Raw genomic sequence first — 27,988 nt, 5'->3', positions numbered from 1 at the left:
AAAGTAATTCAGAAAGGCAGTTATCTAAATGTCAGCCTATAATTTTATGCTCCAATACTAGGTATTACTTTATGTAAGTACATAAGTAAAGTTATTAGAGATGAGATTGTTTTCATGGTAGATAGATCTCAGAATGTCAAGAAGCATTCATGGAAACAGGACATGAAATATGATGTCATAAATTCAGTCTTTGTGAGAAATATTCTGAAGAAAGCAGCTTTCCTATTGTTCAGTAGATCATCTCACTGATATGCCAATGCACATTTGCCTGCAAGTTAGAATTCTGAATTCTCATCATCGTAGTTGAAGCAAGAAATGAAATGTAGTTGAAGTGAAAATGAATGGAGTAATTGTGGGAGGAGACTCCAAACTCTCATTTTCTAAAGAGTTACCCTGTGTGAGGCCCCGTGGAACAAAAATTGTTGAATAAGGCATTCCATTTTTTGACATAAAGCATGTGATCCTCTTAAATTCATTATTGGCCCTTTTCTTTGCAGCCTCTGACACCTGAGGTCCACATCTTCAGAAGAACACATGGGAAGTAGGAACAATGTGACTGAGTTTATTCTCCTGGGGCTCACACAAAGCCCTGAGGGGCAAAAAGTTCTATTTGTTGCATTCTTACTCATCTACATTGTGACAGTAATGGGCAATCTGCTTATCATGGTGACCATCATGTCCAGCCCATCGCTGGGTTCCCCCATGTACTTTTTCTTGGCTTACTTGTCATTTATAGATACTGTCTATTCTACTGCCATTGCTCCCAAAATGATTGTAGACTTGCTCTATGAGAAAAAAACTATTTCCTTCCAGGCTTGTATGACTCAAGTCTTTATAGATCATTTCTTTGCTGGTGCTGAAGTCATTCTTCTGGTGGTGATGGCCTATGACCGATATGTAGCCATATGCAAACCTCTTCATTATTTGATCATCATGAATCGGCGAGTATGTGTGCTCATGCTGTTGATGGCCTGGACTGGAGGCTTTCTTCACTCGTTGGTTCAATTTCTCTTTATTTATCAGCTCCCTTTCTGTGGCCCCAATGTCATTGACAACTTTGTGTGTGATGTATATCCCTTATTGAAACTCGCTTGCACCAATACCTACCTCGTTGGACTTTCTATGATAGCTAACGGAGGAGCAATCTGCACTGTCACCTTCTTCTTTCTCTTAATTTCCTATGGGGTCATATTACACTCCCTTAAGACACATGGTTTGGAAGGAAAACGCAAAGCCTTCTACACCTGTGCATCCCATATAACCGTGGTCATTTTATTCTTTGTCCCTTGTATCTTCCTGTATGCAAGGCCCAATTCCACCTTTCCCATTGATAAATCCATGACTGTGGTTCTAACTTTCATAACTCCCATGTTGAACCCCATAATATATACCCTGAGAAATGCAGAAATGAAAAATGCCATGAGGAAAGTTTGGAGTAACTATGTGGCCTTAGTTGGAAGTGGACTGTGTCCCTCATACAGAACATGATGTTTATTCTTTCACAGAATCAAGGAATACTTTCATTATCAGTGATTACATTTAAAGAAATTATTTCCTTTGAGTTATTCAGCCTAATTATTGTGAAACAGTCATATATATTAATCTTTATCTAAGTGAAATATGTTATAGCCCTTAGAGAGCAAGAGAATTGCATAAGAGAATTAATCCCATAAGATTCTTTAGTGGGCAACATTTTTTTTTGTTTGTTTTGCTTTATTTTAGTTTCTTGTTTGTGGAATATGGTACCTCCATGCTACATAGAAATATGGCCTTTTAAAACTTGGTCCCTTTTAGTCAAGGAGAGTAAAATTTAAAAATTAAAAATTCAGATAGTTAAATAATTGATAATATAACAGTAAAAATAAATGTGTTGGCCAAATTAATTACTTTAAAATTTCAGAGCATGCTAGTGAAAAAAGTCAAACAGAAAAAGTTAAGAACCATATATGATTCTGCTCATATGTGGGATATAAAACTGAAAGCAACAAATGAAAAAATGAAAAACAAACGAACAAAAACCTCATAGACACAGATAACAGTATGGTGGTTACCATACTGAGCAGGAAGAAGGGGGGTGGGGGAGAGGAAAGGATAAAGAGAGCTCATGGTGATGAGAGATTTGACTTTGGATGGTGGGTATACAGTGCAATATTCAGATGATTGTATTATAGAAATGTGCACTTGAAAACTATATAATTTTATTAACCAATGTCATCCCAATAAATTTAATAAAAAAGTAAAAATTTAAGCATGTATTCATAGCTGAGGCTAAATCTATAGAAATGAACTTTGTTAATTTCACACTATGTTGGTAGCATATGGTTGATTTTGTATATTATGATCAAATTTTGGACTGAAAAATAAAATTGTTGAATCCCATTCTATACCTCTAGATAAATTATGCTCCCCCAGTGGTTGAAATGCAGATTTAAGTCACTTGTATCACAGTGAGCCCCAGAGTCTGTCTACATTAAATTAACTCTCTGGGTACACTTAAAAAAAGTACAATAAATGTTAAACATTTTTGGAATAGATTGTTTAATTTTACATAATGAATGCATTTCTGATTTTCTGTAAACATGGTTATTGGTAGAAGTTGTGGCTTCTGGCATCACATTTGAGAGCAATCAAACCTAAAGGAGCTCTCTCTCTCCAAGAGTGGCAATGATCTTACTTGATAAAACATAGAAAGTAATTGGAGCCTCATTGCTTCCAAAGTCTTGATCTCTTTACACAGAGATAGTCTTTTGCTTCCAACAGTGATAGAAAACTCAGGTGGCTCTTTCAAGATTAGGCATTTAGAATACTAATCTCTGTGTTCATTTTATCTTCCATGCAAAATGTTGAAGTGCTTAAGTCAGCATGCCAGTACCGAGGACATGGTGCAGTGCTACACCATCCTGGGCATCTGCATTTGATTATGTGGCCTCTCTACATACTTTGAGAGCATCTCTCTGACACTGTTAAAATCTTCTCTTTTTCCTTAGAATGTTGGTTGTTCATATCATATACAAGGAGGTCTTTGAGAGCAGGCCAATGTCTCTGCATCCTTCCTTGGAGAACCCATTCCAGCCCCTCCCACAAATTAGGGGCTTAAGAAATGATTATTGAGCCCAGCCTCTGTGGCTTAGTAGTTGAGCGTCAACCTATGAACCAGGAGGTCACGGTTTAATTCCTGGTCAGGGCATATGCCCAGGTTGCAGGCTCAATCCCCAGTGTGGGGCATATGGGAGGCAGCCGATCAATGATTCTCTCTCATTATTGATGTTTCTCTCTCTCTCCCTTCGTCTCTAAAATCAATAAAATATGTTTTTTTAAAAAGAAATAGTTATTGAATTAGCAGGGAAATCAATGGAGGTTTGGACATAAAGCAAATAAATCAGTGGATAAATGAACAAATAAAGGGTTCTGAGAAATAAGGGAGTAATTTTTATAAAAGGAACAAGTGGATTTTACCTGGTTGTGATAATACTACAACTATATTTTATTTGATAGCTTCTTTTTTTAAAATTAATTTCTTTATTGATTAAGGTATCACATATTTGTCCTCATCCCCCTATTCCCATCCCAAACCACTCCCCACGCATGCCCCCACCCCCCTATTGTCCGTGACCACTGGTTAGGCTTATATGCATGCATACAAGTCCTTTGGTTGATCTCTCCCCCTTACCCCCACCCTCCCCTACCTTCCCTCTGAGGTTTGACAGCCTGATCGATGCTTCCCTGTCTCCGGGTCTATTTTTGTTCATCAGTTTATGTTGTTCATTATTTCCCCTAGATGAGTGAGATCATGTGATACTAGAAATACACTTATAAGAACCGAAAATGAGACAAGCAATAATGGTTATGCTGAGAGGCAAATGAATCAGACTGTAGTGAGTTTCTTTCTGGGCCAACAGTTCTTTTGAGTCCCAATTTCAATGTCAAACAGTTCCTTATGTGTACATGTCAGCAATGATATTTCAGTTCTGTATGGTGGACAAATGGTGGTAATGCAGGTCCGACCCTCTCTGGTTTGGTCGTGGGTAACCTGCAGCGACGCACAGCTGCTGTCTTCATGGCTGGAGCAATCCTGTCAATTCCTCTCTGTTGCAGGAATCCACATGGTCTTGGAGTTGTTTTCTGAAAATATACAAACATATTCTCGACCAAAAGTTAATAAAGGAATCTTTCCCATAAATTGATAGCTTCTTTATTAATTCTCCAAAATGTTTAGATGATATCAATGCAAGGGCAAGCCAGAGACCAAAGCAACCATGTTTGCAAAAGAGAAAACATTGGGTTAAAAAAATATTGGATTGCCTTATTTCATCTATGGTGATACACATTAAAGGTGAATGCTATCAAAGTTCTCAAAGGTCACTTAAGTTATGTAAAATAATTGGGTTGTTGGCAAGATCTGCTAGTGATGGTGAAATACCCATGAGGTCCAATTAGCCATCACTAAAAACGTCACAGAATTTGCCTACAAACAGGATGTGTGGTAGCACTCCTATGAGGCTCAAGAGGAAGGTCTTCTCCAAAGGTCATTATTAAGTCAACAGAGACACTTACTGTAGCTGAGCTAGTTGGCATTGTTAAGCGCAGCTACCTGACACCCTGGCCACAGAGCTATGCCAGACAAGTTCATAGGTGAGATTCTGCCTCCCCACCCGAAAATCACATAATTATAGAATTTCAGGTTTAAATGGATCTTAGAAATCATATACTCACCCCTATCCTCACCAAATATGAGGTTTAAATATATTTTTCAGCATGTCAGGCATCAGGAAAGATATAAGTAAGTACAATATGACCAATTTAGAACTAAAAATATTTTTTAAAAATTGATATATATTTAAGTTACTTAGAATCACATCATATATTCAAAATTTCACCTAAACTTTTCCCCACTTAATGTTACAACCTAGGAATTTTCCTATGATATTGCATAATTAAAAACATGTCTTTCGAAAACTATACAATATTCAAAGAGATGTACTATATTTTACTTATTCTTTCTCTAATGTTGGATGTTCCATGCAGTTTCTAATTTTCTATAGCTCTTAATAATTGTGTTGAACATATTTGTACTGAATGATTTTTCTCTTTAAAATACTTTCTTTTAGGGTTTATTCATAGAAAGAATATTGTAAGAGTAAATAAAAAGAGACAGTAATTTCTATTTCTTCATAGTTATTTCTAAATCACTTTTATTAATTATATCTATTTTTACTATGTGCACTATACTCTTTTCTGATCTGTTGGGGAGTCCATCTCAGAATAAGGGAATTCAATGAGGCTACTGTACTTTGTTTCACATATGTATAAGATTTTCATTTTGGGTAATTAAAAAAAATAAGGCTCTTTATCCATTTCCCTTTAAAAGGAAAGGAATATATATATGGACATAAAGCAAATAAATCAGTGGGTGAATGAACTTGGTCCAATGCTACGCCATCCTGGGCATTTGCATATATATATATATATATATATATATATATATATGCAGAGCACATTTTATTATATATATGTATATATATACTTGCAGAGCACATTTTATTATATTTTTTACTTTCTTTCTTTTGGGAAATTTATGTTCCCAGATTTCTTCATTCAATTAGTAATGGAATATCTTCCTGTAACCAGGGATGAGGGGTGATGGGTGTTATGGGAGGATGGGAGAATAAAGCATGAGAATGCATATGACAGAAGCTTAAAGGAGTATGGAGAATCATTCATATAATGGATGGATATTCTGCTGCTGTTTGGTAATGAAATGTTGGGAGTGATTACCAAAGGCATGTGACAGGGACACTTTTATGTGTGAACAAATGAACATACATTGATATGTAATAGTAACTGTCTAATAAATATTTCTTGAATGAGTAAAAGTGTATTAGGTATTTACAGTAAATAATAGATTTTATATGCTTGTGAGTGTATATATACATATAATACTTTGTCTTAGCCAGCAGACTATTTCTATTCTTTGCGTTAAATTTCTGTTTTTTGTTGTTGTTTGTTTTTTACTTTGAAAATAAGGGCTTTTTTTTTTTTTTTTTTTTTTTTTTTTTTTTGCTGATAGATCCTCATATATTGAACACCTATCCAAGGGATTTTTTTTCCAAGTCTACTGAAGCCACAAATATATTGAATGTGACTATGTTAAAATTATATGTAAACAGAGTTTTAAAGAATAAAAATTTAATTAGCAAACACTATAATTATCTTGAAGGTAAAATGACACAGGGATATACTCCTTCCCAGAGGCAATATTTTCATTCTTACTTTATAAAATGAATCAGAAACTGTTAAGCTGGACTGCAGCTTTCTTTAGAACGCTTATTTAGGTTTCTCATAAAGTAGAGAGCAATGATAAACAGAGCAGGGAATGGGAGCCCTTGAATTCCTAGGTTTCTGTGCTCAGGGAGAATGCATATTCTTACATATGGAGAAGAAAGAAGGTGGCAATTTACCAAGCATCTGTTCATCATCCAATAGGTATCATGCCAGGCAGAAATTATGTCAGGCACTATACAGGCACAATGCGAAAACACACATGAATAGTATATGTGTAATTTCTGATACCAGGGAGGGTGTATCTTCCAGCCATTTATACGTTCCACCAAAAACATGGTTCTAACCATGTTTTTTCCCCCATAGTTAGAACTTTGGGTTCAAATATAAATCCTAAAAGAGAAAATAATTCTTTACTTATGTGCAGCACTTTACAGTTTGTGAAATACACCTGAGAGTTACAATTTGTAAGTTCACAGACATAGAGGAAGACTGAGAAGCATGGAGCACTGAACTGACTTAGCAAAATCACATTGAGTTGGAACCAGAGGGGAATCCAGATTGCACGTATAGAGCCCATTATTTTCTCAGTAAATTACACATCCAATGTTGCCCTATAGATACTTTTTAGGTGACTGGTACTAGGTGTCTGAAGAGAGAAAGCATTATGGAGGAAGTGAGAAAGAACTGAAACAATTAGTAGGGTGAGGGGTGCCAAGGGCATGCTCCACCATAACAGTAACTACCCTGTTTCTGTCCTATGAAGATTAATAGGCATCATTCTTTATCTCTTTGTAGGTAATTTATGAATGGATCGCCTTACACGTACCAACAATGTGACTGAATTTATTCTCTTGGGACTCACACAGAATCCACACTTGCAGAAAATACTCATCATTGTCTTTCTGTTCATTTTCCTATTTACCGTGCTGGCCAATCTGCTTATTGTTATTACTATCTCCTCAGCCCTACACTTTCAGCTCCTATGTACTTCTTCCTCACTTACTTGTCTTTCATAGATGCCTCCTACACCTCTGTCACCACCCCCAAAATGATCATGGATCTGCTGTACCAGAGGAGAACCATCTCTTTGGGTAGCTGCCTGACTCAGCTCTTTGTGGAACACTTCCTGGGAGGATCAGAGATCATTCTCCTTAATCGTCATGGCCTATGACCGCTATGTGGCCATCTGCAAGCCCCTTCACTACATGACCATCATGCGGCAGGGGCTCTGCCGCCTCCTGGTCATGGTGGCATGGCTCGGGGGGATACTGCACGCCACTGTGCAGATTCTATTCATGGTCAACTTGCCCTTCTGTGGTCCCAACGTCATTGACCGCTTCATGTGCGATCTCTTTCCACTGCTGAAACTTGCCTGCAGCGACACCTATAGGCTCGGAATGGTAGTGGCAGCCAACAGTGGGGCCATGTGCTTGCTTATTTTTTCCATGCTGCTCATGTCCTACATAGTCATCCTGTGCTCCCTGAAATCCCATGGCTCTGAAGGACGGCGCAAAGCCCTCTCTACATGTGGCTCCCACTTTACCGTAGTTGTACTCTTTTTTGTGCCTTGCATATTCACCTACATGCGTCCTGTGGTCACCTACCCTGTGGACAAGTTGGTGACTGTGTTTTTTGCAATCCTCACTCCCATGTTTAATCCTATCATTTACACAGTGAGAAACACAGAGGTGAAAAATGCCATGAGGAGTTTGTTGAAGAGGAGAGTGACTTAGGATGTTCAAATGTCAAGAACATGATGATGTATATAAATAGGGAGGCTTTTATCTATTGTAAATTATGAAAGAAAATTAACAAATTTTGCAGAGCATTGATAGAAAAAAAGGGGGGGTATTTCTTTTTGCTTTTGGTAGATACATAGTGCCAAAAAAGGGAAAAAAATCAGCAGTGATTCTCTCACTCATCAACTGTCCTCTTCCCCATATATTCCATCTAAGAAGCTAAGCAAAAATAAAAGAAGTCCTGCCCTGGCAGGTGTTGCTAAGTAGTTAGAGTGTCAGCCCTGGCACTGAAGGGTCACCACTTCTATTCCTGGTTAAGGGCATGTTCCTGAGTTGCAGGTTCAATCCCTGGCCCTAGTTGGGGCACTTGCGGGAGGCAACCAATTGATGTATCTTTGTCAGACTGATGTTTCTCTCTCTTTCTCTCCCCTTTCCTCCTCTCCCTAAAAATCAATGGAAAAAAATATCCTCAGGTGAGGATTAACAACAACAACAAAAATGAATAAATGAATAAATAAATAAATAAAAGAAGTTCTGAGATCAAAGTCCTATGGAAAAGCCAATTTCATTCAAGTAACACATGTACGAAGACTTTAGAAAAGTAACAGTGAGACTCTGGAGAAAAATACTCTAGAATCATCAATTTAGGGATTTATCACTGTTCTTTCCATTTCATATCCTGGATCTATGTACATGAGCATTGAGGCCTCAGTAAAGTACATTAAAAGTTATCAAAAGCACCCAGCAAAAAGCCTAGACAATATTAATTGACCATACATGCCTTGGTTTACTTCTGGGCTCTCTGTTCTGTTCCATTAATCTATATGCTTGTTCTTATGCCAATATCAGGCTGTTTTGATTACAATGGCCTTGTAATATAGTTTCATATCAGATATTGTGACACATCTAACTTTGTTCTTCTTTCTCAAGATTGCTGAGGCTATTTGGGGTCTTCTTTTGTTTCATATAAATTTTTGGAATATTTGTATTAGATCTGTGAAATATGTCATTGGTATTTTAGTAGGAATTGTGTTGAATCTATAGATAACTTTTGGTAGTATGGACATTTTAATTATGTCAGTTATTCCAATCCATGAACATGATATATGTTTCTACTTATTTGCATCTTCCTCAATTGCTTTTTTCAATGTCTTATAGTTTTCCAAGTATAAGTCTTTTACCTCCTTGGTTAAATTTATTCCTAGGTACTTTATTATGTTGTTGTTGTTGGCAACAGTAAATGGAATTGCTTTCTTAGTTTCTTTTTCTGATAGTTCATTATTGGTGTATAATTTTGACTTTTTACTCAGTGAAAGCATTAAGTGAGGGGAGTGAGCTAACTATTGCTCAAGGCCAACTATGAGGCAAACATACTTTCACTCTCTTAATGAAGAAACAACTTTTATTAGATAGGTCTTTATTTTATACAGAAAAAAAGTGAGCCTCAATAAAGCTAAGCAATAAAGTCATTCTTTTAGACTCTGCCTCCTCTATTCTTCCCACTAAACAATAGTCCTTGCTAGAATGATGTGAACATATCAAAACACAGAACTGATCACTGGCCACATTTTGAAGATTGTCCTTGAGTCTTTCACTCCTTATTTTGGGGGCCACATTCTTCCTTTCAGCTCTCCCTTGACCTCTGCTTCCTAGGTTACTTGCACTGTCTTAATTCCTCTCATGTTAGGGAAAAGTCATCTGATGATCTCATTTCCATAGATGTATTTCCCTTGATGGGCCTCATAAAATGTGGGATGTAATGAGCTCAAGAAAATAAATTCAAATGGTTGAATTTTAAAGAAGGTGACATGTAAGTGAGAGATGTTTTGAGAAAAAAATAAGCAACTTGATCATTGAGAAGACTGATACTTCTTGGGCATGATTGAGGATAACACCTTGAAGAGCTCAATGTTGTCTTGATAGGACTTTTCCCACTGTTATCCCATAGTGTTAATATTGATTAGCACTATAGTGTTAATATTATATTAGTACATACTTATTACTCACAAAATGGCTCCATGATCAATTAAGTTTAAGAAATTTTGACTTATTTCCTTTACTGAAAAATACTGTTTATTGCCTATAATGTGCCAGGGAGTTCTGGGAGCTGGGTACACAATAGGAAATAATATAAACAAGGGTTATATTTTGTCTGGAGCTTAAATCCAATGAGGAATAGATGGGCAATAAACAAATCAATGGAAAATATGATTTTGTTAGCAATGAGTATTATGAAAATCTTTTTATTAATTGGGTGATTTAGAAGAGAAGAATAGGATATAGATTTGTGTAGTTGTTTAGCACACAGATAGAATTTTAGTTAGGTCTAAGTTTAAATAACTACATTATCTCCCTTTTAAAAAATAAGTAGGTTATTCTAACGCATGCATTTGAAATGGGGACATTATCTCCTCCAAGTAGATAAAAATGGTTGCTTGGAGGATGAAAATATCTTATTATTATTATTTTTTAATCCTTACTCGAGGATATGTTTGAGAGAGAGAGAGAAAGAGAGAGAGAGAGAGAGAGAGAGAGAGAGAGAGAGAGAGAGAGAGAGAGAGAGAGAGATGTGAGGAGGAAACATCGATTGGTTGCTTTCCATAAGTGCCCTGACTGGGAATCAAACCTGTAACCTTTTAGTGTATGGGAACAGGCTCATGATGGAATGCAGAAGGAATGGGGTGGGGGTGGAGGGTTGGTTAGAATGAGTGTCTTTCCCTGCAGGCCAGTCTGGGGCGCAGACCCTTTAGAGTAGACTCATTGTAATTTGCTACTGCCAACAGAAGCAAAAAGCCTGTGATGTATCAATGTGCAGTGTGACATTATTAAAGACTGATGCTAGCCTCAAGCCTGCCTAGCCGTGGAGCCTTAGATGCGAATCTCAGATCCTCAAGACCTGAGTCTAGCTCCAAAGATCCCAACAAAGCCCTAAAGAGCCCAAGCTAGTCCCCAAGGACTGACCCTAATTCCGAAGAGCCCAGCCTAACCGGAAGGGCTGGAATAGTTCCGAAGAGCAGAGACTGGTCCTGAATAGCCGAGCCTACCACTAAGAGCCGAACCTAATCCCAAAGAGCGAGCCCAGTCCGAAGGGCTGACCCTAGTTCTGAAGAGCCCAGCCTAGCCCCGAAATGCTGAGCCTGGTCCCAAAGGCCTGAGCCAGCCCTGAAGAGAGGAGCCTAATCCGGAAGGGCTGAGCTATCCCCAAGAGCCGAGCCGAGCCCTAAGAGTATATGAATTTCAAATGGATATCAAAATGAGTATAAAGGATGGCAGGGGCTGGGCCAATGATATGGCTATTTATGAAAGATTTACATTAGTTTACAATTTTTAGGACAAAAGTTTATGTTATGTTAGCTTGTTGGTTACACTTATGAAAATTAGTTATACTGGAGATAATAAAATTATCCTCAAAGCCCATATTCCTTCTAAAAAAAACTGTTTTAATAAAGGAAAATATGGTGTTGTGGGTTCTAACCTTGATTTTTAATGTTGACTCATAATTATATCAAGATACATACTGAAAATAAGTCTATTTTCATATATTCTTTTCTAGATTTTAAAATTATATTAATTTTTTTTGCAAATAAGCAGTGTTATTATAATTTTTTCTCATCTAATATATTATAAATGTGTTTTACCATCTATGTCCTATCATTTATAGTATTTTATTCACAGCATCTTAATTTGTAGTAGTCTGATTTACATAAACATCTTCCTATTATTGAACGTTGTAGATATTTCTAAACTTTTACTATCATAAAATACATGCATCATCTTCCATTATAAAATGACAATACCTCATTTCACTTTTAGAATAATTTTTTAGTGTTGGGTTCTAGAAAAAGGAATAGAGATATGTTTCCGATCCTGAAAATATTTGCTAAAATATTTCCAAAAGGATTACATGAAGTAGTTTAATTGCAATTTTAGAATTAATCCTATCTAATAAAGAGGGACTATTCTAATTGACTGTCATGCCCTCACAAAGATGGCGGTGCCCACAGTCACAAGATGGTGGTGCTCAGTCCCCTCATCCCGCTGGGGCAGCAGGCTCGCCATGGCCAGGCCCACTCCCAGGCAGGTCCGGCTACTCTGCACACATGCCTCCAGAGTCCCCCAGTCCCCTCAGCCCCCCAGCTGCTCAGGGCCACCCGAGGCTCAGGTAACCAGGGCCGGCCGAGGCTTGCACTGCCGGCAGTGGCAGCAGTAGAGGTGTGAGGGGGGCAGCGCCTTCCCTTGATCGCCGGGTCGCCTCCTGCCCCTGAGGGCTCCCGTGAGAGGGGGCAGGCCGGGCTGAGGGACCCCCCTCCAGTGCATGAATTTTCATGCACTGGGCCTCTAGTATAATTTAAAAAAGCGTGATTTTAAAACATTTTATCTTTATCATGGATTCAAGTTTCCAGTTCTTTGTGTATGTGTAGACACTGTTTTAAAATAATGCTACTATTAATATTTCACATCGTCTTTTTGAATTATATGTTGTAAAGCACACTCATAATTGTTTGATTTGACTCTTGTGGGCCAGGCAGCTTGAACAAGGGTTGTTATATCTGTTTGATGGGAGAGGATGCTGAGGCTCAGTGGCTTCTCCAATGACACAAGGCTAGTAAATTATGAGGCTGTAATTGCTAGCTTTTCAAAGGCAGAAACTAAGCAATTGTTGTATTATTTTTAATTAAAATTTTATTTTGGCAAAATTTTAGGTTAATAGAAAAGTTTCCAAGACAGTAAAGAGTTCCTGTACACTCCTCACTTAGTTTTCCTCTAGTAATATCATCTTACATTACCATAAGTATATTTGTCAAAACAATTAAATGAATATTGATATATTACTTTTTATGAAACATTATATTTAGATGTCACTAATTTTTCTACTACTGTCTCTTTTCTGTTCTAAGGTTCAGTCCAGGCAACACATTACATTTAGGATAGTTACCTTTTAAATTACTTAAAATCATGAATTTTGTTATGATAAACTGTGAGGATATATTGTATTCTCTTTTGTCAAAGTTTATTAGCATTATTTTTAAATCCTCACTGAGGATATTATTTATTGATTTTTAGAGAGAGTGGAAGAGGGAGGGAAAAACAGAGAGAAATATCGATGTGAGATATTCAACCAGTACATGTCCTTGACTGGAATCAAACCCGGGACCCTTTGGTCCACAGGCCAATGCTCTATCCAGTGAGCCAAATGGTCTAGGGCTCTTTTGTCAAAGTTTTAACACAAACTTTGGAAATCCCTTTTATCTGAAAAAAGAGGGGGTTGATTTGTTTATATCTAAGAAACGTTTTAATTCTAAATGGGTATTACTCTTAGAAACTCCCCAGATAAGGGAAGTGGGGAGCCTACGAATTAATTATTAGATTAATATAGAGCCTTGGTCTTCCTCTCTACTTCCTCACCCTACTGGGTTTTCTTTGTTCAGTGAAGCTACCTGAGAAAAATTGGGTCTGAGGGCCACAATAATTTATTCAGGGATTATTAAGGTCACTGAAAAGTGTTGCACATTGAAACAATACCACATCTACACTGTTACCAAAAATATTTTATACTTGTAAATAAATAAGAGGATGAGTTAAAAATACTTATCAGCCTTGGTCATGGTAAAGCAGGAATTAAGAGGAAATATCAATTGTCGTTTCTGGTTGTGTCAATGTCTTTAGGAGCCTGTTCTCACTATTGTGATTTTTCTCTTGTGCTTCTAATTGCATCAATGGTTTTTATGTGTATTGCCTTATCTGATTCTCATAGGAACCCTTGCATTGTTATTTTACCCAGTTACAGAAGTAGAATTAGCATCTTTGAGAAGTTTAAGTAACTTTTCCATCCCAATATAACTAAGTAGAAGAGCCTGGATTTGAACCTATGTCTGTACTAATCTGGAACTGATGTTCTTCTTTTATTTTTGAAATTAAAAAAATTTTTTGATCACAATTGACATTCAATATTATTTTATTTTTGTACTACATAGTGATTAGATATTTCTTTATTATTATTATTACTTTTAAATATATTTTTTAATTGATTTAAGAGAGAAAGGGAGCGGGAGAGAGAGATAGAAACATCAATGATGAGAGAGAATCATTGACTAGCTGCTTCCTGCATGCCTCCTACTAGGGATTCAGCTTGCAAACCAGGCATGTACCCTGGACCAGAATTGAACCTGAGACCCTTCAGTCTGCAGACTGACACTGTATCCACTGAGCCAACCAGCTAGGGCACAGTGGTTAGACATTGATGTAACTTATGAAGTGATCCCACAGCTGGCACCATACATAGTTATTACAACATTATTAATATTATTTTGATATGATCGCATTATAGCCTTTGAGGTTTCTTCCTTCCTTCCTTCCTTCCTTCCTTCCTTCCTTCCTTCCTTCCTTCCTTCCTTCCTTCCTTCCTTTCTTTCTTTCTTTCTTTCTTTCTTTCTTTCTTTCTTTCTTTCTTTCTTTCTTTCTTTCTTTTTTGAGAGTGGGAAGGAGAGGGAGAGCCAGAAAGAGAGAAGCATCAATGTGAGAGAGACACATTGATTGGTTGCCTCTGCAGGCGAAGGATCAAACCTGCAACTGAGTTACCTGCCCTTGACTGGAATCGAACTTTGGACCCTTCAGTCCTTGGGCCAATGCTCTACCCATCCAGCTAGGGCGTTATTACAACATTATTGACTGTATTCCCTATGCTATACTTTACATTCCCATGACTATTATATAACTGCCAATTTGTACCTCTTAATCCCTTTGCCTTTTTCACTCAGTCCCCAGCTCTCCTCCTATCTGGCAACCCTCAGTTCATTCTCTATATCTAAGAGTCTATTTCTGTTTTGTTTATTGGAACTGGTGTTTTTACTCATTCCATTTTATTGTCTCTCCGGTTTTGACTCTAAGATAAGCTGATAACTGCTGGGTCATATATTGATATTCTTTACTTTTTAATAAATGGTTGTTGGCTGATCCAATGACCTTATAGGTTTGCTTTATACTCTTGTTTTCTTGGTGACAACTTGTAGCTGAATATGGTGTTCATAGAGCAGGCTCTGTTTAAGAATGTCTAGTACACTGGGAATATAATGGAGATGGTCATTTAAAAGTAAGTATAAAGATGCATATTAGCATACACAATTGTATGTTTATTGTAAATTGTTTTTGTTAGCTCTAAGTGGATTTCACCAAAATCAGATTATTTTTAATTCTCACAGTAAACATTATTATTTTACTCACCTGTTTAACAGATTATATGTATATATACATACACATTTGACAAATTTCTGTTATATGTATAGATAAGGACACTATCATTTTTGGAAACTGTTGTCTGGCTATGGAAAACAAAGTCAAAAGTTGGAGTAATTATCTGGATGACTCACTGGGTAAGGTGGATGATTTGCTAAGTGAGAGAATAGTGACTACAATTGGTGAGGGCATTTATGATAAGCAATTGTTACATTTTGCCAATTTGACTCTCATCATAATCCTGTGAGATGAACAGGTAGGTTATAGATGAACATCCTTACAATAAAGTCATGTAAATGGCAAATTTTACTTGATCAGATTGGGCCACACGGTATTTATAATTAGTAAATAATTAAAAAGTCTCAAAACTCTAGCTGTATTCAACATACTGTTTCTATTCCTTACCTATGTGGTTGTTTCCAGTTTGTATCTGTAGTAATTGGACCATTACTTTCTGAATCTATATCATTTACTCTGTGTCCTTCATCAGGAGTCCTCATTCAAACATGAATAAAGGAATCAGAAGGCTTTGATTTTTACGGGTGGATGGAGACAGTAGAAAGGCCAGCCCTGCTAAGTTCTTGCTAAAAAGAAAACTCACTGCTCCTTTCTCTGTTGATCCATTAGGAATACTTAAGTGTTGGAGCCAGAGATTCTGTTTAAATTCCAGATTCAGCATCTGTAATTTGTTTGACCTTTACTCTTTAAGTGTGAATTGCCTACCAGTAAAATAGTGATAATAAGATATAACATGAACTGTCCAAAGCACTATTTCCTAAATAGTTGCTTTCTTTACATTATTTAACTTAGTCACTATGACAATAATCTTCAGTAGGTATTATTATTTATCATAAACATCTGTTCTTATTTTAAATGATGAATAAAGAAAGAACACAACCCAATACATGCTTACTTGTTACGTGTAAGTATAGAGTAGGCACTTTTACATAGATCTTTTTTTTTTTTCCTAGGGAATGAATTAATTCATCTTAAAGGCCCAAGACATCTGTAATACTCTCAACAATGAAAAGAAATAAAAAATAATTGGAAACGTAGCCATGATTTTTTCAAGTGCCTTGTAAACTGGGGGTTATTTCTTCTCTTTGTAGGTAAGGTAGTTTCTTTTTTTTTCTTTATTGATTAAGGTATTACATATGTGTCCTTATCCTCCCATTATCCCCCTACCCCCACTCATGCCCTCACCCCCCCTGGTGTCTGTGTCCACTGGTTAGGCTTATATGCATGCATACAAGTCCTTTGGTTGATCTCTCCTCCTTACCCCCTCCCTCCCCTACCTTCCCTCTGAGTTTTGATGGTCTGATCGATGCATCTCTGTCTCTGGATCTGTTTTTGTTCATCAGTTCATGTTGTTCATTATATTTCACATATGAGTGAAATCATGTGATACTTACCTTTCTTGATCAGGGGAGGCATGCAAGTCATCCCTGATGGCCAATAAGTTACAGTTCTTCATCCTCAGAATTTGGATGTGGCTTCAGAATCTTCCTCAACAATTCACTCCGGGAAACCACTTCTAAATGACCAGAGTTGGCAGTTGAGATAAAAACTGTGTTTCATCCCTACCATATGTGAATACTTCCCTTCTCTTATATTTAAGCTCTGGCCATTTTGAAGTATTTAATACTTTATCTCCTGCTGAATTCTGTCTGACCTCCCACTACCACCTTTAACAAATTTCTAATTTTGTGTTCCCAATTACGTCAGAAGCACATAATCAGCTTTTCATATGGATGCGGCAACTTGATGACTGTGCTATGATGGTATCATAAACTGGTCCCAGGTGAACTTTTCTTTTTCTCAGAATTGCAGATTTTATATGCTCACTGTGGTAACATTTAGCTTTTCCTTGGAAATCATGCAAAACCAAAGCTTTGTAACTGAGTTCGTCCTCCTGGGGCTTTCACAGAATCCCAATGTTCAGAAAATGGTATTTGTTATATTTTTGTTCAGCTACATTGCAACTGTTGGGGGCAACCTTCTAATTGTGGTGACCATCAGCAGCAGCCCAGCACTCCTGGGCTCCCCCATGTACTTCTTCTTGGCTTTCCTGGCTTTCCTGGCTGCCTGCTTCTCCACCGTCATTGCCCCAAAGATGATTGTGGACTCTCTCTATGAGAGAAAGACCATCTCCTTTGAAGGCTGCATGGCCCAGCTCTTTGCTGAACACTTCTTTGCTGGAGTGGAGGTGATTGTCCTCATAGTCATGGCCTATGACCGCTATGTGGCCATCTGCAAGCCCTTGCATTACTCTTCTATCATGAACTGGAGGCTGTGCAGCATTCTGATGGGGGTGGCCTGGACAGGGGGCTTGCTGCATTCCACGATACAAATTCTCTTTACTTTACAGCTGCCCTTCTGTGGCCCCAATGTTATCGATCATTTCATGTGTGACTTGTACCCATTACTAGAGCTGGCCTGCACTGACACTCATGTTTTCGGCCTTTTGGTGGTGGCCAACAGTGGGTTTATCTGCGTCATCATCTTCTCTTTGTTGCTTATATCCTATGGTGTCATCTTGTTCTCGCTGAGAACCTACAGTGCTGAAGGGCAGTGGAAAGGTCTCTCCACCTGCGGATCTCACATTGCTGTTGTGGTTTTGTTCTTTGTCCCATGCATATTTGTGTATGCCCGACCTCCATCTGCTTTCTCCTTTGACAAAATGGTGGCAATTTTTTACACCATCCTAACGCCCTTGCTCAATCCTTTGATTTATACCTTCAGAAATAAGGAAGTGAAAAATGCCATGGGGAAAGTGTGGAATAGAATAATGGTGGTTTGTAATGAAAGGTAAGACTGATCTGATGGCATCTACACTCAGTGTGACTTGGAATGGAGCTGCTGAGAGTGTTTCCAGCAATGAAGGATTAGAGTGGTCCAGGGTCCCTAACTCTTTCCTGGCCTCAGCACTCTCAAAAGCATTTCTGCTCACAGAAGGGCCAATAAACTGTACATGGCATTGAGGCCAGCTTGGCAGAGTTTCTGTCTTGGGGGAAGCCCCCTCACTTGAAGAGATTCTGGGCAGAGTATAAGACAAGGCAGTACTTTTTCCACAGCTGGGTTTTCAAGATCTTTGGGAACCCTTGCTATAGCCCTTCTTTGGTTTTGGGTTAGTGATATTATAATGGGACATGGAGAAAGAAGCTGAATTCTGTGGTGAAATTTTGGATCAAACTATTCTCCCTAATATATATATTCCTCTTCTCCCCTCTCTCTGTCTTTCTGTATTTTACTCCCTGACTCTTATTTCCTTGGGTCTGCTCACTCTCACTCTCCTCTCCCCTGCTCTAACTTCAGTGTCTTTCTCTTCTCTTTCCTTTCTTCACTATTAGTCATTTAGGTATCTATTTTCTGCTTTGATATTTGCCTCACTATGCAGTTTACAGAATTGATTTTGGAGTGAGAACAGAAAATTTAGGCATCCATTGGCATCCTCCTAGTAGGGCTCAGAATTTATCTTTTCTATGGTGCAATCTATGTGATCAGGGTTTGATGTTTTATGTGACATGAATGGTGAATGCTAGGGATAGAGGCTATCTAGTAGCATCCCACTCTAATTTTAGAATGCTTAGAAAAACCTTCTGTATCACAAGTCAAATTTTGTACATTGAAAGAACAAGGTATACTTACCTTGCAAAATAATGTGCAGGTCAAATGAAATAACAAAAGTGAAAATTGTTTGAATAATAAGATTATACAAGAATAATGTGTAATCTAGAACTGTGTTATTCAATTAAATATTTATTTAATAACACACAGTAATATAGGTGAATAGGAAATAGAGGGAGATATCTATCTCGGAAAAAAAGGGAAGATTTTTAGTATTGAATATTTTTGAACTGTTTTAGATTTCAGCAGGTAAAAGTAAGAATTAAAGAAGGGAAAATAGCATTCTCTATTACTGGGATGTCACTCAGATGAGAGAGTTAGGATAGTCCAAGAGTGTTAGGAAATAATGATTGAATTCAATGATAAAACTCCGAGGTAGTGTTGATCTGACCCAATACATATATTTTGTCAAGACCTGCTTTCCTGCTTTTTCATGTTCCCAAGTCTTCTCTTTGCTTATCCAAAATAAAACAAAATAGAATTGCATGACCCGGCTTTCATGGTTGCCCAATATCTGTCCATAATTTTACCTCTTACAACTTTTTGATCTAATAATAGTGTAATTTTTATGGAGATCATCTCCATGTTTCCCTGAACCGATACATGTTTTTCCTCTTATGATATTTTGCTCACTCTTCTGACCTAACTCCTGTCTTCATAGCAAAAAGCTCCTTCCTTTTGTTGTTTGTCTTTTGTTAGGACCCTAAGCTATTGAAATTAATAATTACTTCATTATTCATTTTATAGTCATCATAGATAACTGGAACTGCCAATCAGAGCTTGTAATTATTATAACATCTCTAGTTCATCACACATAATTCAAACAGATGATGTGTAAGAAGTAAAAATATAAAAGAACATTGTACTAAATTAGTAATAATAGTACATCATAATTTTAAATTTATTAACTAAGTAAATTGGATAATGCTCCAATTTAGAATTTTATTCAAAATCTGTGCTATATTGCTGTAATTTTAGAAATGATGGAAAATGATCTGGTTTTTTAAATAGGAAACCCTGGAAGAATATGTAAGGGACTAACAGGTACCTCTGGAGTGTGGGATTGGGAAATTATGAATTTTTGAAGAGTGCTTTTTACTATAGATTGAATTGCATCCCTGCAAAAGATGTTGAAGTCCAACTCCCAATGGCTGTGAATGTGACCATCAATTTACGATAAGGTCATTGGGATGAGCCCTAATCCAATATGACTGGTGTCTTTATAAACGGGGAAATTTGGACACAGAGACACAAGCACACAAGGGAATGCCATTTGAAGATGAAGGTGGAAATTGGGGTGATGAATCTACAAGCCATGGAACTCCAGAGGTTGCCAGCATACCACCAGAAGCTGGGGAGGCTTGGAACAGACTGCCTTCATGTCCTCAGAAGGAACTGTGTAATAAAACCAAATGAAAAGATGAAATACCGCCATTTACATGGATGGACCTTGGGAATATCATGCTGTGAAATAAGACAGAAAAAGTTAAGAACCATATGATTTCACACACATGTGGGATATAAAACTGAAAGTCATAGACACAAACAACAGTATGGTGGCTACCAGAGTAGAGGGTAGGGGGTCAGGGGTAGTAAAGGGTAAAGGAGGTCAAATATATAGTGACAGATGATTTGGCTTTGATTGGTGGGCACAGAATGTGATATACAGATGATGTGTCATAGAAATGTACACTTGAAACCTATATAATCTTATTTAGAGAACTCCACACCTGAAACCTATACGATCTCATTGACCAATGTCACCCCAATAAATTTAATAAAAAATAAAAAAATAAAAATTCACTATGCCACTTATTTGGTTAAAAAAATTAATGTGTCTATAAAAAAAAAAAGAAACCTATATAACCTTATTAACCAATGTCACCCCCATAAATTTAATTAAGAAAACAGAAAACAGGTAAGATGGCAACTACTAGCATTGTGCTAAATAAAAACCTTGACTATTAAAAAATAAAACCAAATAATAAAGAGCAGAAGACAAACAAATATATAAATATGAAGAGAACACAAAAAGCTAAAATCTGCTTCTTTGAATAGAAGAATGAAATCGATAAACTCCTACCATATGGTGACAGTTATACATGTGTATACATTTGTCTAAACTCATTTCGTATTCTTTTAAAATAGTGTATCTATTGTATATAAATTATACTTAAGAAATCAATTTATAAATAAAAATATGTAAAAAAGGTTTTTTTAATTTTCTCTTCTTCTTCCTTCCTTTACCTACTGATTTACTTACTTCACATTATTTTAGAAATGATAGAACTTTTAATTAATAGTTTTCATTGTAATTATTCACATTATATTTTATCAATATCATTATGATTTGTCATAATTATTATATCTAATGATAACATTTTCTAGAATAGGAAACTAGGAGAAGAAACTTGACTAAAGTCAAGAAACAAATGATGGAGCTAGAAGTCAATTATATCTCATCTGTTTGAACCTTCACCTAGGCTCAGAGCTTTGTCTGCCATCAGAAAAGATTTGACTTGAAGGACAGAGCCTTTGGGGAACTTTTAGTAGTCTTTGCCTCCATGTGACTTAGAAAGCATGGTTTTTCCTTAGAGCAGGGTGCATGGGTGGAGCATTTGGTAACTGAAATGGGAAGAGTCCCTTAGGGCAGAGTAGGAGGGGAGGGGAGCTCTGAGGACAGAATCTGCCCGCTGACAGCCTTGTTTGGGATGAACTGGCCCCATGGTTTGCTGTGATCCAGGATTAATTGAGCTGATTAACTCGCTGAGCCAAACGATCAGGTTTGGGTGGGAAGGGTGGAGTCCTCCTCTCTCCAAAGGCTGGGCATTTGTGAATTTTCATGAAATCCCTATAAATATCTGGTTGAAGAAGAAGAATTCTTTAATTCATGTGCTCTGCAGGGGAAAGTTTTGGAGTACTAGATCTGGCTTTAGAAAAGTTTCTACCACAGAATAGAAGGGATATTTCCTTTTTAATCTAGGAAATTCAAAGAGTAGAAGTAACAAACTTTCTGCTGGAGTTCCAGACCCTTTTGGAGAGTCTAATTCACGTTTTTAGGAAGGGTTGGCCATCATGGAGTACGTTCCTTCCCCATAGATCCTGCAGCAGAAAGCCAAGCGGATCCATTTGAAGTACAATTTACATGTTGCAAACACATGTAAAATAGATTAGAACTGGAAGAGTGAAAACTATGAGCCCTCTGTTGGATATCATCTCTTTTTTTAAAGGTGAGCCTTCAAGCCGCACTGCACCATTTCCCTTTTCTTGCCTCCCACTCAGGACTGGGTTTTAGGGCAGTTGCTATCCTGCAGTCCTGTCTCCTGAAAAACCTGGAGTTCCAGGAATATGTTCCCGATGGTGATCAGAAGATTCTGATACACCAGGGCTCCCCAGCTTTCTCTGGCTTCTGCTTGAGGCAGCACTGTCTTAGGCCCGATTTTTACTGCAAGCGGGGTACATCGAAGGGAGTAGAGGTATAGTATCTTATACCTGCAGATTTCTGACTTGCAAAGCGTAGGGACAGGAAAATAATAGAGGTTCATACTGATAATAGGCAATCAGTATGCACTGATACTGATCGATACTCTGATTCTATAATACCATGATGTCAATTGTTCTAATATTAATGTTAATAACGTTGGCTGTCTAGGACCCACTGTCACCCCACTTACAGCCCCAAATCACATCCTCTTCATGGGGTGGAAGGAAGGGGTAATATGAGGAGTGGGAGAGAACAAAGCAAAATTGTCCAGTGAAATCCTAGGGCAAATTTCTCTTTATCTCTAACATGGTTTATGCTCACGTTGCACAGCGGGTTTTCTTTCCTCTGTCTCAGCCCTTAATCCCCCTTCCTCCTTCATTTCCCCACATGCACATTTCCCCCTTTGGCTCTGATTCCTGCCATCATTCTCTAACCTCTCTATGCCCTCCTCCTCACTATCGGTTTTCACATATACATATTAAATGCTGATTTCTGTGCCCCATCCTGAAGTTTGCAGGTTGTCAGCGAATTGTCATGGAGCACAGAGGCTTGAGTTCTGATCCTGGCTCCTTTCTGACTGCTGTCTGCTGTCTGCTGTCTGCTAACCTCTGCCTCCCAGCTTAGCCCGAAGTTCACAAAATAGGACAACGTGAACTTGCCTTTTGGGATATTGTAAAATCAAATGAACAAAACACATTAAAGCAAAAGTGAGAGAAGGACTACAATTAGAATCTCATGATTCAGCACACACACACACACACACACACACACTTAACATTGCAAGGCCATTAGCAAGAAAGTGATTCAACTGGTAAAACCAAGAAATGTTTTGCTGAGAAGATGGCATTTCAGCTAGGCACTCTGCATACAGGTAGCGATGGAGAGGGAGGTTATATGTGAGGAAGGTCCGCTAGCCACTGTGGGAAATAGAAAATTCAGAGAACAGATGGTCTGGGCAGTGTCAGGCGTGGCTGAAACATGCACAAGGAGAAATACTGGGGAAGAAACGGGGGAAGCAAGAGATGGCAAGAGTTAGAAGGCTCTGAAAGCCATGGTCAGTATTTCAGCCACTGCACTGGAAAACCATAGTAACCATTTTATTACATTCATGATTCATTATATTTTTAAAGCCTTTTATTTTCAAGAGCTGACGAGGAGGTGAGAAGAAGGAGAGGACAGGAAGAGTGAGGAGAAGAGGGCATATCTGAAACTGTGTCTTTTCTGTGTCTTTTTCTCTTTAGAAAGAGAGAGGATGCATGTGAGGATTTACTTAAAGAATTCTAGGATTGGCCATTAGTAATACTGACATTTATGAAATATCAGTCTGACTGTCTGGTATGTACGAGCTAATAAATCTAACATTGAAAACTCACACAGATAGCTCACTCAAAGTGTTATTTCCTTCTACTAACTTGTGTGAGACATTTTATTTAGAATTTATCGAGTACCAATATTAGGTATTGTTTGAAAGGAATTATGTTCTATGTTCTGTGAACATAAAAATGGCTCTGTTTTTAGGACAGTGAAAATACCTGTAGGTTTTTATAATGATGGACCTATATCATTACACATTTATCCAGACTCAGAATGGAGAGTCTGGTGAGGCCCAAGATAAGCTATGGATTTTGGGTGATTGTGATGTGTCATTGTAAATCCATCAATTATAGCACTCTGGTGGGGATGTTGATAGTGGTTTGTGCTTGGAGGTCATGTTTGTGTGGAGGCAGGGACCATATGGGTAATCTCTGTAGCTTTCTCTCAATTTTGCTGTGAACCTAAAACTGCTCTAAAATATGAAGCCTTAACAGCACTGATGATGACAGAAGATGACCCTATTGAGGGGGGATGTATAATTTTGCTGTGCCCTTATGAAACTAATTGGGAGCAAGCACTCTGATACTTCTTTAAGAAAAGAGGTGACAAGTCAGAGCCACTGTGCCATCATCTTTGGGATGCCCGCAGGCAAAGAAATAAGTGATTTTTATAGATTAATATCTATACCAGGTAAAATATCAAAATCACAAAAGGTGACCTGACAAAAGGTAAAACATTCTTCAAAGGAAAAAGGATTAAAATACTAAATATGTCTGCTAATAAAAATTTATATAAATATAATAAAAATGCCTATTAACCAAGTCAGTCAGATAATAAGATAATGTCACAAGATACGAGATAACCTGCTTTTGTTTTGTTTATTTATTTGTTTTTGCTTGTGCACCACTAGCATTTCTACAAAATAATCAATATCAAATAGTGGCCATACTTGCATATAAAAAAAAGGACATATAAATAAACACATGCAAATAGCTTTACAGAAATTTTCTGAAAGACATACAAAAAACCAAAAGGAGTTATTTCTGGAGACTAAGATTATAGATTCAAATAATTTTGGGAGAGATTTTAATCTTTTCTTTTTACATTCTTCTTCTTTAAATATTTTATCATCGTCATGGATTATTCTATAGTAAAATATAGTTAATAAAAGGGTATAAAATACTGAAAAATTTAATTCTTATGAATAGCAATGATAGTCTCTAGCATTTGGGGCAGCAATATCATACTGGGGAAATTATTCTAAAGTTGTTTATAAAATTGTTATTTATGAGTGACAACTGGAAGCAACATAAGTATCTCAATGGACAAATTTATACATTTTAACATCATTAAATTGACAATTAACTGTGGAAAATATAATAGCATGGTAAGAAATATTAAAACAATTCTAAGCCAACATGAAAAGACAAAATGATATTATATGATGATTTTAATCATACAAACTATATATGTGATGAATAAGGACCTGAAATAAAAAAATCATAAAATTGTATATTGGGATTATGGAATCTTCTTCTTTCTTCTTCTTTTTTTAGTCCTTGCCCAAGGATATTTTCCCATTGATTTTTAGAGAGAGTGGAAGAGGGAGGGGAAGACAGAGAGAAGTATTGATGTGAGAGAAACACATTGATTGGTTGCCTCTTGCATGCCCTCTGACCAGGGGACCAGGCTGGGGAATTGAACGAGAACCTTTTGGTCTGCAGACGAAAGCTCTATCCACTGAGCCAAACCAGTTAGGGCTGGACTCTTTATCAAAGGGAATTCAGAGTAAAGAGGAATATGTAAAAGTAAAAACACTACTTAGATTATAGGCATATTAGAAATTTTATGTCAGGTCAAATTCATCAGCAGAAAGGCTCAATATTCTAACGGGATAAGTTTCAAAGTAGAGTAAATAAAGAGTAGTTCCCCGCCCTAGCTGGTTTGGCTCAGTGGATAGAGCACCGGCCTGTGGACTAAAGGGTCCTGGGTTCTATTACGGTCAAGGGCATGTGCTTAGTTTGCTACCTAGGTTACAGGCTTGATCCCTGGCCCTGGTCAGGATGTGTGTCTCTCTCACATTGATGTTTTTCTCTCTGTATCTCTCCTCCTCCCTTCCAGTCTCTTTAAAAATCAATGGAAAAAATATCCTAAGGTGAGGATTAACAGAAGAAAAGAAAAAGCAGGAAAAAAAGGTTTTCCAAATTATACCAACTTCAGAGAATTGTCCAGACATTTGTTATATCAAGACAGTCAATGAAGCTGGCATCTTCTACACAAGAGGCATCGGTAAAAGACTTAAAATAAAGCACATTTCACCAGTGTTCCGAAGAGTTCTGGGATAATGGACACAAAAATGAGTGAACTGAACAATAATTATATTGGAATAGTTGATCAGATTTCAAAGCTCATAGATAAGATATACTGGTATAATACATGAAATGTGGATGTGTGTGCATATGTATGGGTATATTATATATATGTTTATATATATTTTTTAAATTTTAGGAAAACTTGGAATAAGGCAGGACAAGTATTTGCCCTCTATTTTTTTCACAGGAAGGCTAAATTTCAAAGAGGTAACTAAGTCACTTGCCCAAGGAAAGTACAAATTGTGCAGTTCTCAGTCTTGGTAGGAATCAAACTTTTTAAAGGACATTTATTTGTTTTATCCCCCAAATTCAGCTACTTTGGTCCAATGTGATAAGTTTCTGAACAACAGGTAGATCTGGGAGAGGCTTGGACATCACAGATTTACAAAGATTTATGGGGGATTAAAGGCTGTTGGAGGTAACAGGATAGAGCAGAAACAAGGAATTCAGAGTTCAGCTCACTTATCTTCTCAACATGACACTTCTTTTCTTCTCTCTGCAGATTAAACTTTTGTCAACTGCAGCTTACCTTCTTCAGCTACTAGTATGGTGATGAATAACAGTGTGATTGAGTTCATTTTGTTTGGGTTGACACAGGATGCAGGAAAGCAGAAAGCAATATTTGGGGTCTTCCTGATGCTTTACCTTGCGACACTGATGGGGAACTTTCTCATTGTAGTGACTATTAAAACAAGCAGGACCCTTGACAGTCCCATGTATTTCTTCCTGTTCTATCTATCCTTTGCTGATGCCTGCTTTTCTACAACCACAGCCCCCAGATTGATTGTGAACGCCCTTTCTCAGAAGAAGACCATCTCCTACAATGAGTGCATGACTCAGGTCTTTGCAGCCCATTTCTTTGGCTGCATGGAGATCTTTGTGCTGCTCCTCATGGCCTTTGATCGCTATGTCGCCATTTGTAAGCCTTTGCGGTACACCACCATCATGAGCCAGCGCGTCTGTGGTGTACTGGTGATTCTCGCTTGGGTGGGATCTTGTATCCACTCTTCAGCACAGATAGTACTAGCTTTGCAATTGCCTTTCTGTGGCCCCAATGTGATTGACCACTATTTCTGTGACTTGCAGCCCTTGTTGAAACTTGCCTGCAAGGACACTTATGTGATAAATTTGCTAGTTGTTTCTAATAGTGGGGCCATTTGCATGGTGAGTTTTGTAATCCTGCTTATCTCCTATGGTGTCATCTTGTACTCTCTGAGAAACCACAGCGCAGAAGGAAGGCAAAAAGCCCTTTCCACATGCACCTCCCACTTTATTGTGGTTGTCATATTTTTTGGCCCATGTATATTTATATACACACGCCCACCAACCACATTTCCAATAGACAAGATGGTGGCTGTGTTTTATACAATTGGGACACCCTTGCTCAACCCTCTGATCTATACATTGAGGAATGCAGAAGTGAAAAACGCCATGAAAAAATTATGGTGTAGCAAATGATGACTCCAGTTGATAAATGATGTATAGGGATTCTAATGTATATTGCCTTAACAGCTTAGTTTTGTTTCATGGATAAGAAAGGCAAAATATTCTTGTTGGGAAACAAACAATTAAGGAATCTGAGAAAATTGCATTAGAATATGATTACTACTTAAAGTCCATAATTATTTTGAACAATCTGTGATGATCCTTAGTTGAATTCTATCAACATCTGCCCATACTCAGTAGGTAATTTGGCTTTGTATACAAATTATTATTCAGAAAGAAAAGTACTGGTTAATGATATAGTAAGTCTGTGTGTGTATGCACCATTTTTTTTATAGGTTTCATTCTTGTGCTAATGAATGTCTGGACACTTGCAGAGTCAAGATTTCTGTCTTGACAACCTGAAGATTTGAGAACATGTCTGAGAAAATGCTGCTCTGGAAATCTATGCCTGAGCCTACTTCCCTGGGGGTATCTATATTGGTGAACCCTCT

General features: G+C 37.5%; 2 protein-coding genes across 4 annotated transcripts; both read left to right on the top strand.

The window, feature by feature from the left end:
* Window positions 1-534: 534 nt before the first annotated feature.
* LOC308257989 (olfactory receptor 4C15-like) lies at window positions 535-27,509 on the top strand (the record flags this gene model as incomplete). 3 transcript variants are annotated; one of them, XM_080688221.1, is made up of 2 exons in its annotated part: window positions 535-600; window positions 26,664-27,509. In XM_080688221.1, 2 exons carry the CDS (start codon window positions 535-537, stop codon window positions 27,507-27,509), a joined length of 912 nt encoding a protein of 303 aa, XP_080544347.1. The 3 variants fall into 3 exon arrangements, with proteins under 3 accessions (XP_080544347.1, XP_080544346.1, XP_080544348.1); XM_080688222.1 differs by lacking the exon at window positions 535-600 and adding an exon at window positions 17,131-17,202 and having other exon boundaries at window positions 26,670-27,509; XM_080688220.1 differs by lacking the exons at window positions 535-600; window positions 26,664-27,509 and adding an exon at window positions 17,092-18,066.
* LOC308258043 (olfactory receptor 4C3D-like) lies at window positions 7,089-8,015 on the top strand (the record flags this gene model as incomplete). The annotated part of the gene is given in 3 exon segments (XM_080688272.1): window positions 7,089-7,239; window positions 7,242-7,432; window positions 7,434-8,015. Coding segments are annotated over 3 exon segments (924 nt in total).
* Window positions 27,510-27,988: the final 479 nt, after the last annotated feature.

This window comes from Plecotus auritus (genome assembly GCF_963455305.1).
Source record: "Plecotus auritus genome assembly, chromosome: 9".
Classification (NCBI taxonomy): Eukaryota; Metazoa; Chordata; class Mammalia; order Chiroptera; family Vespertilionidae; genus Plecotus; species Plecotus auritus.
Note: the sequence above shows the minus strand (reverse complement) of the source record. Positions and strands in the feature narration are given on the sequence as shown.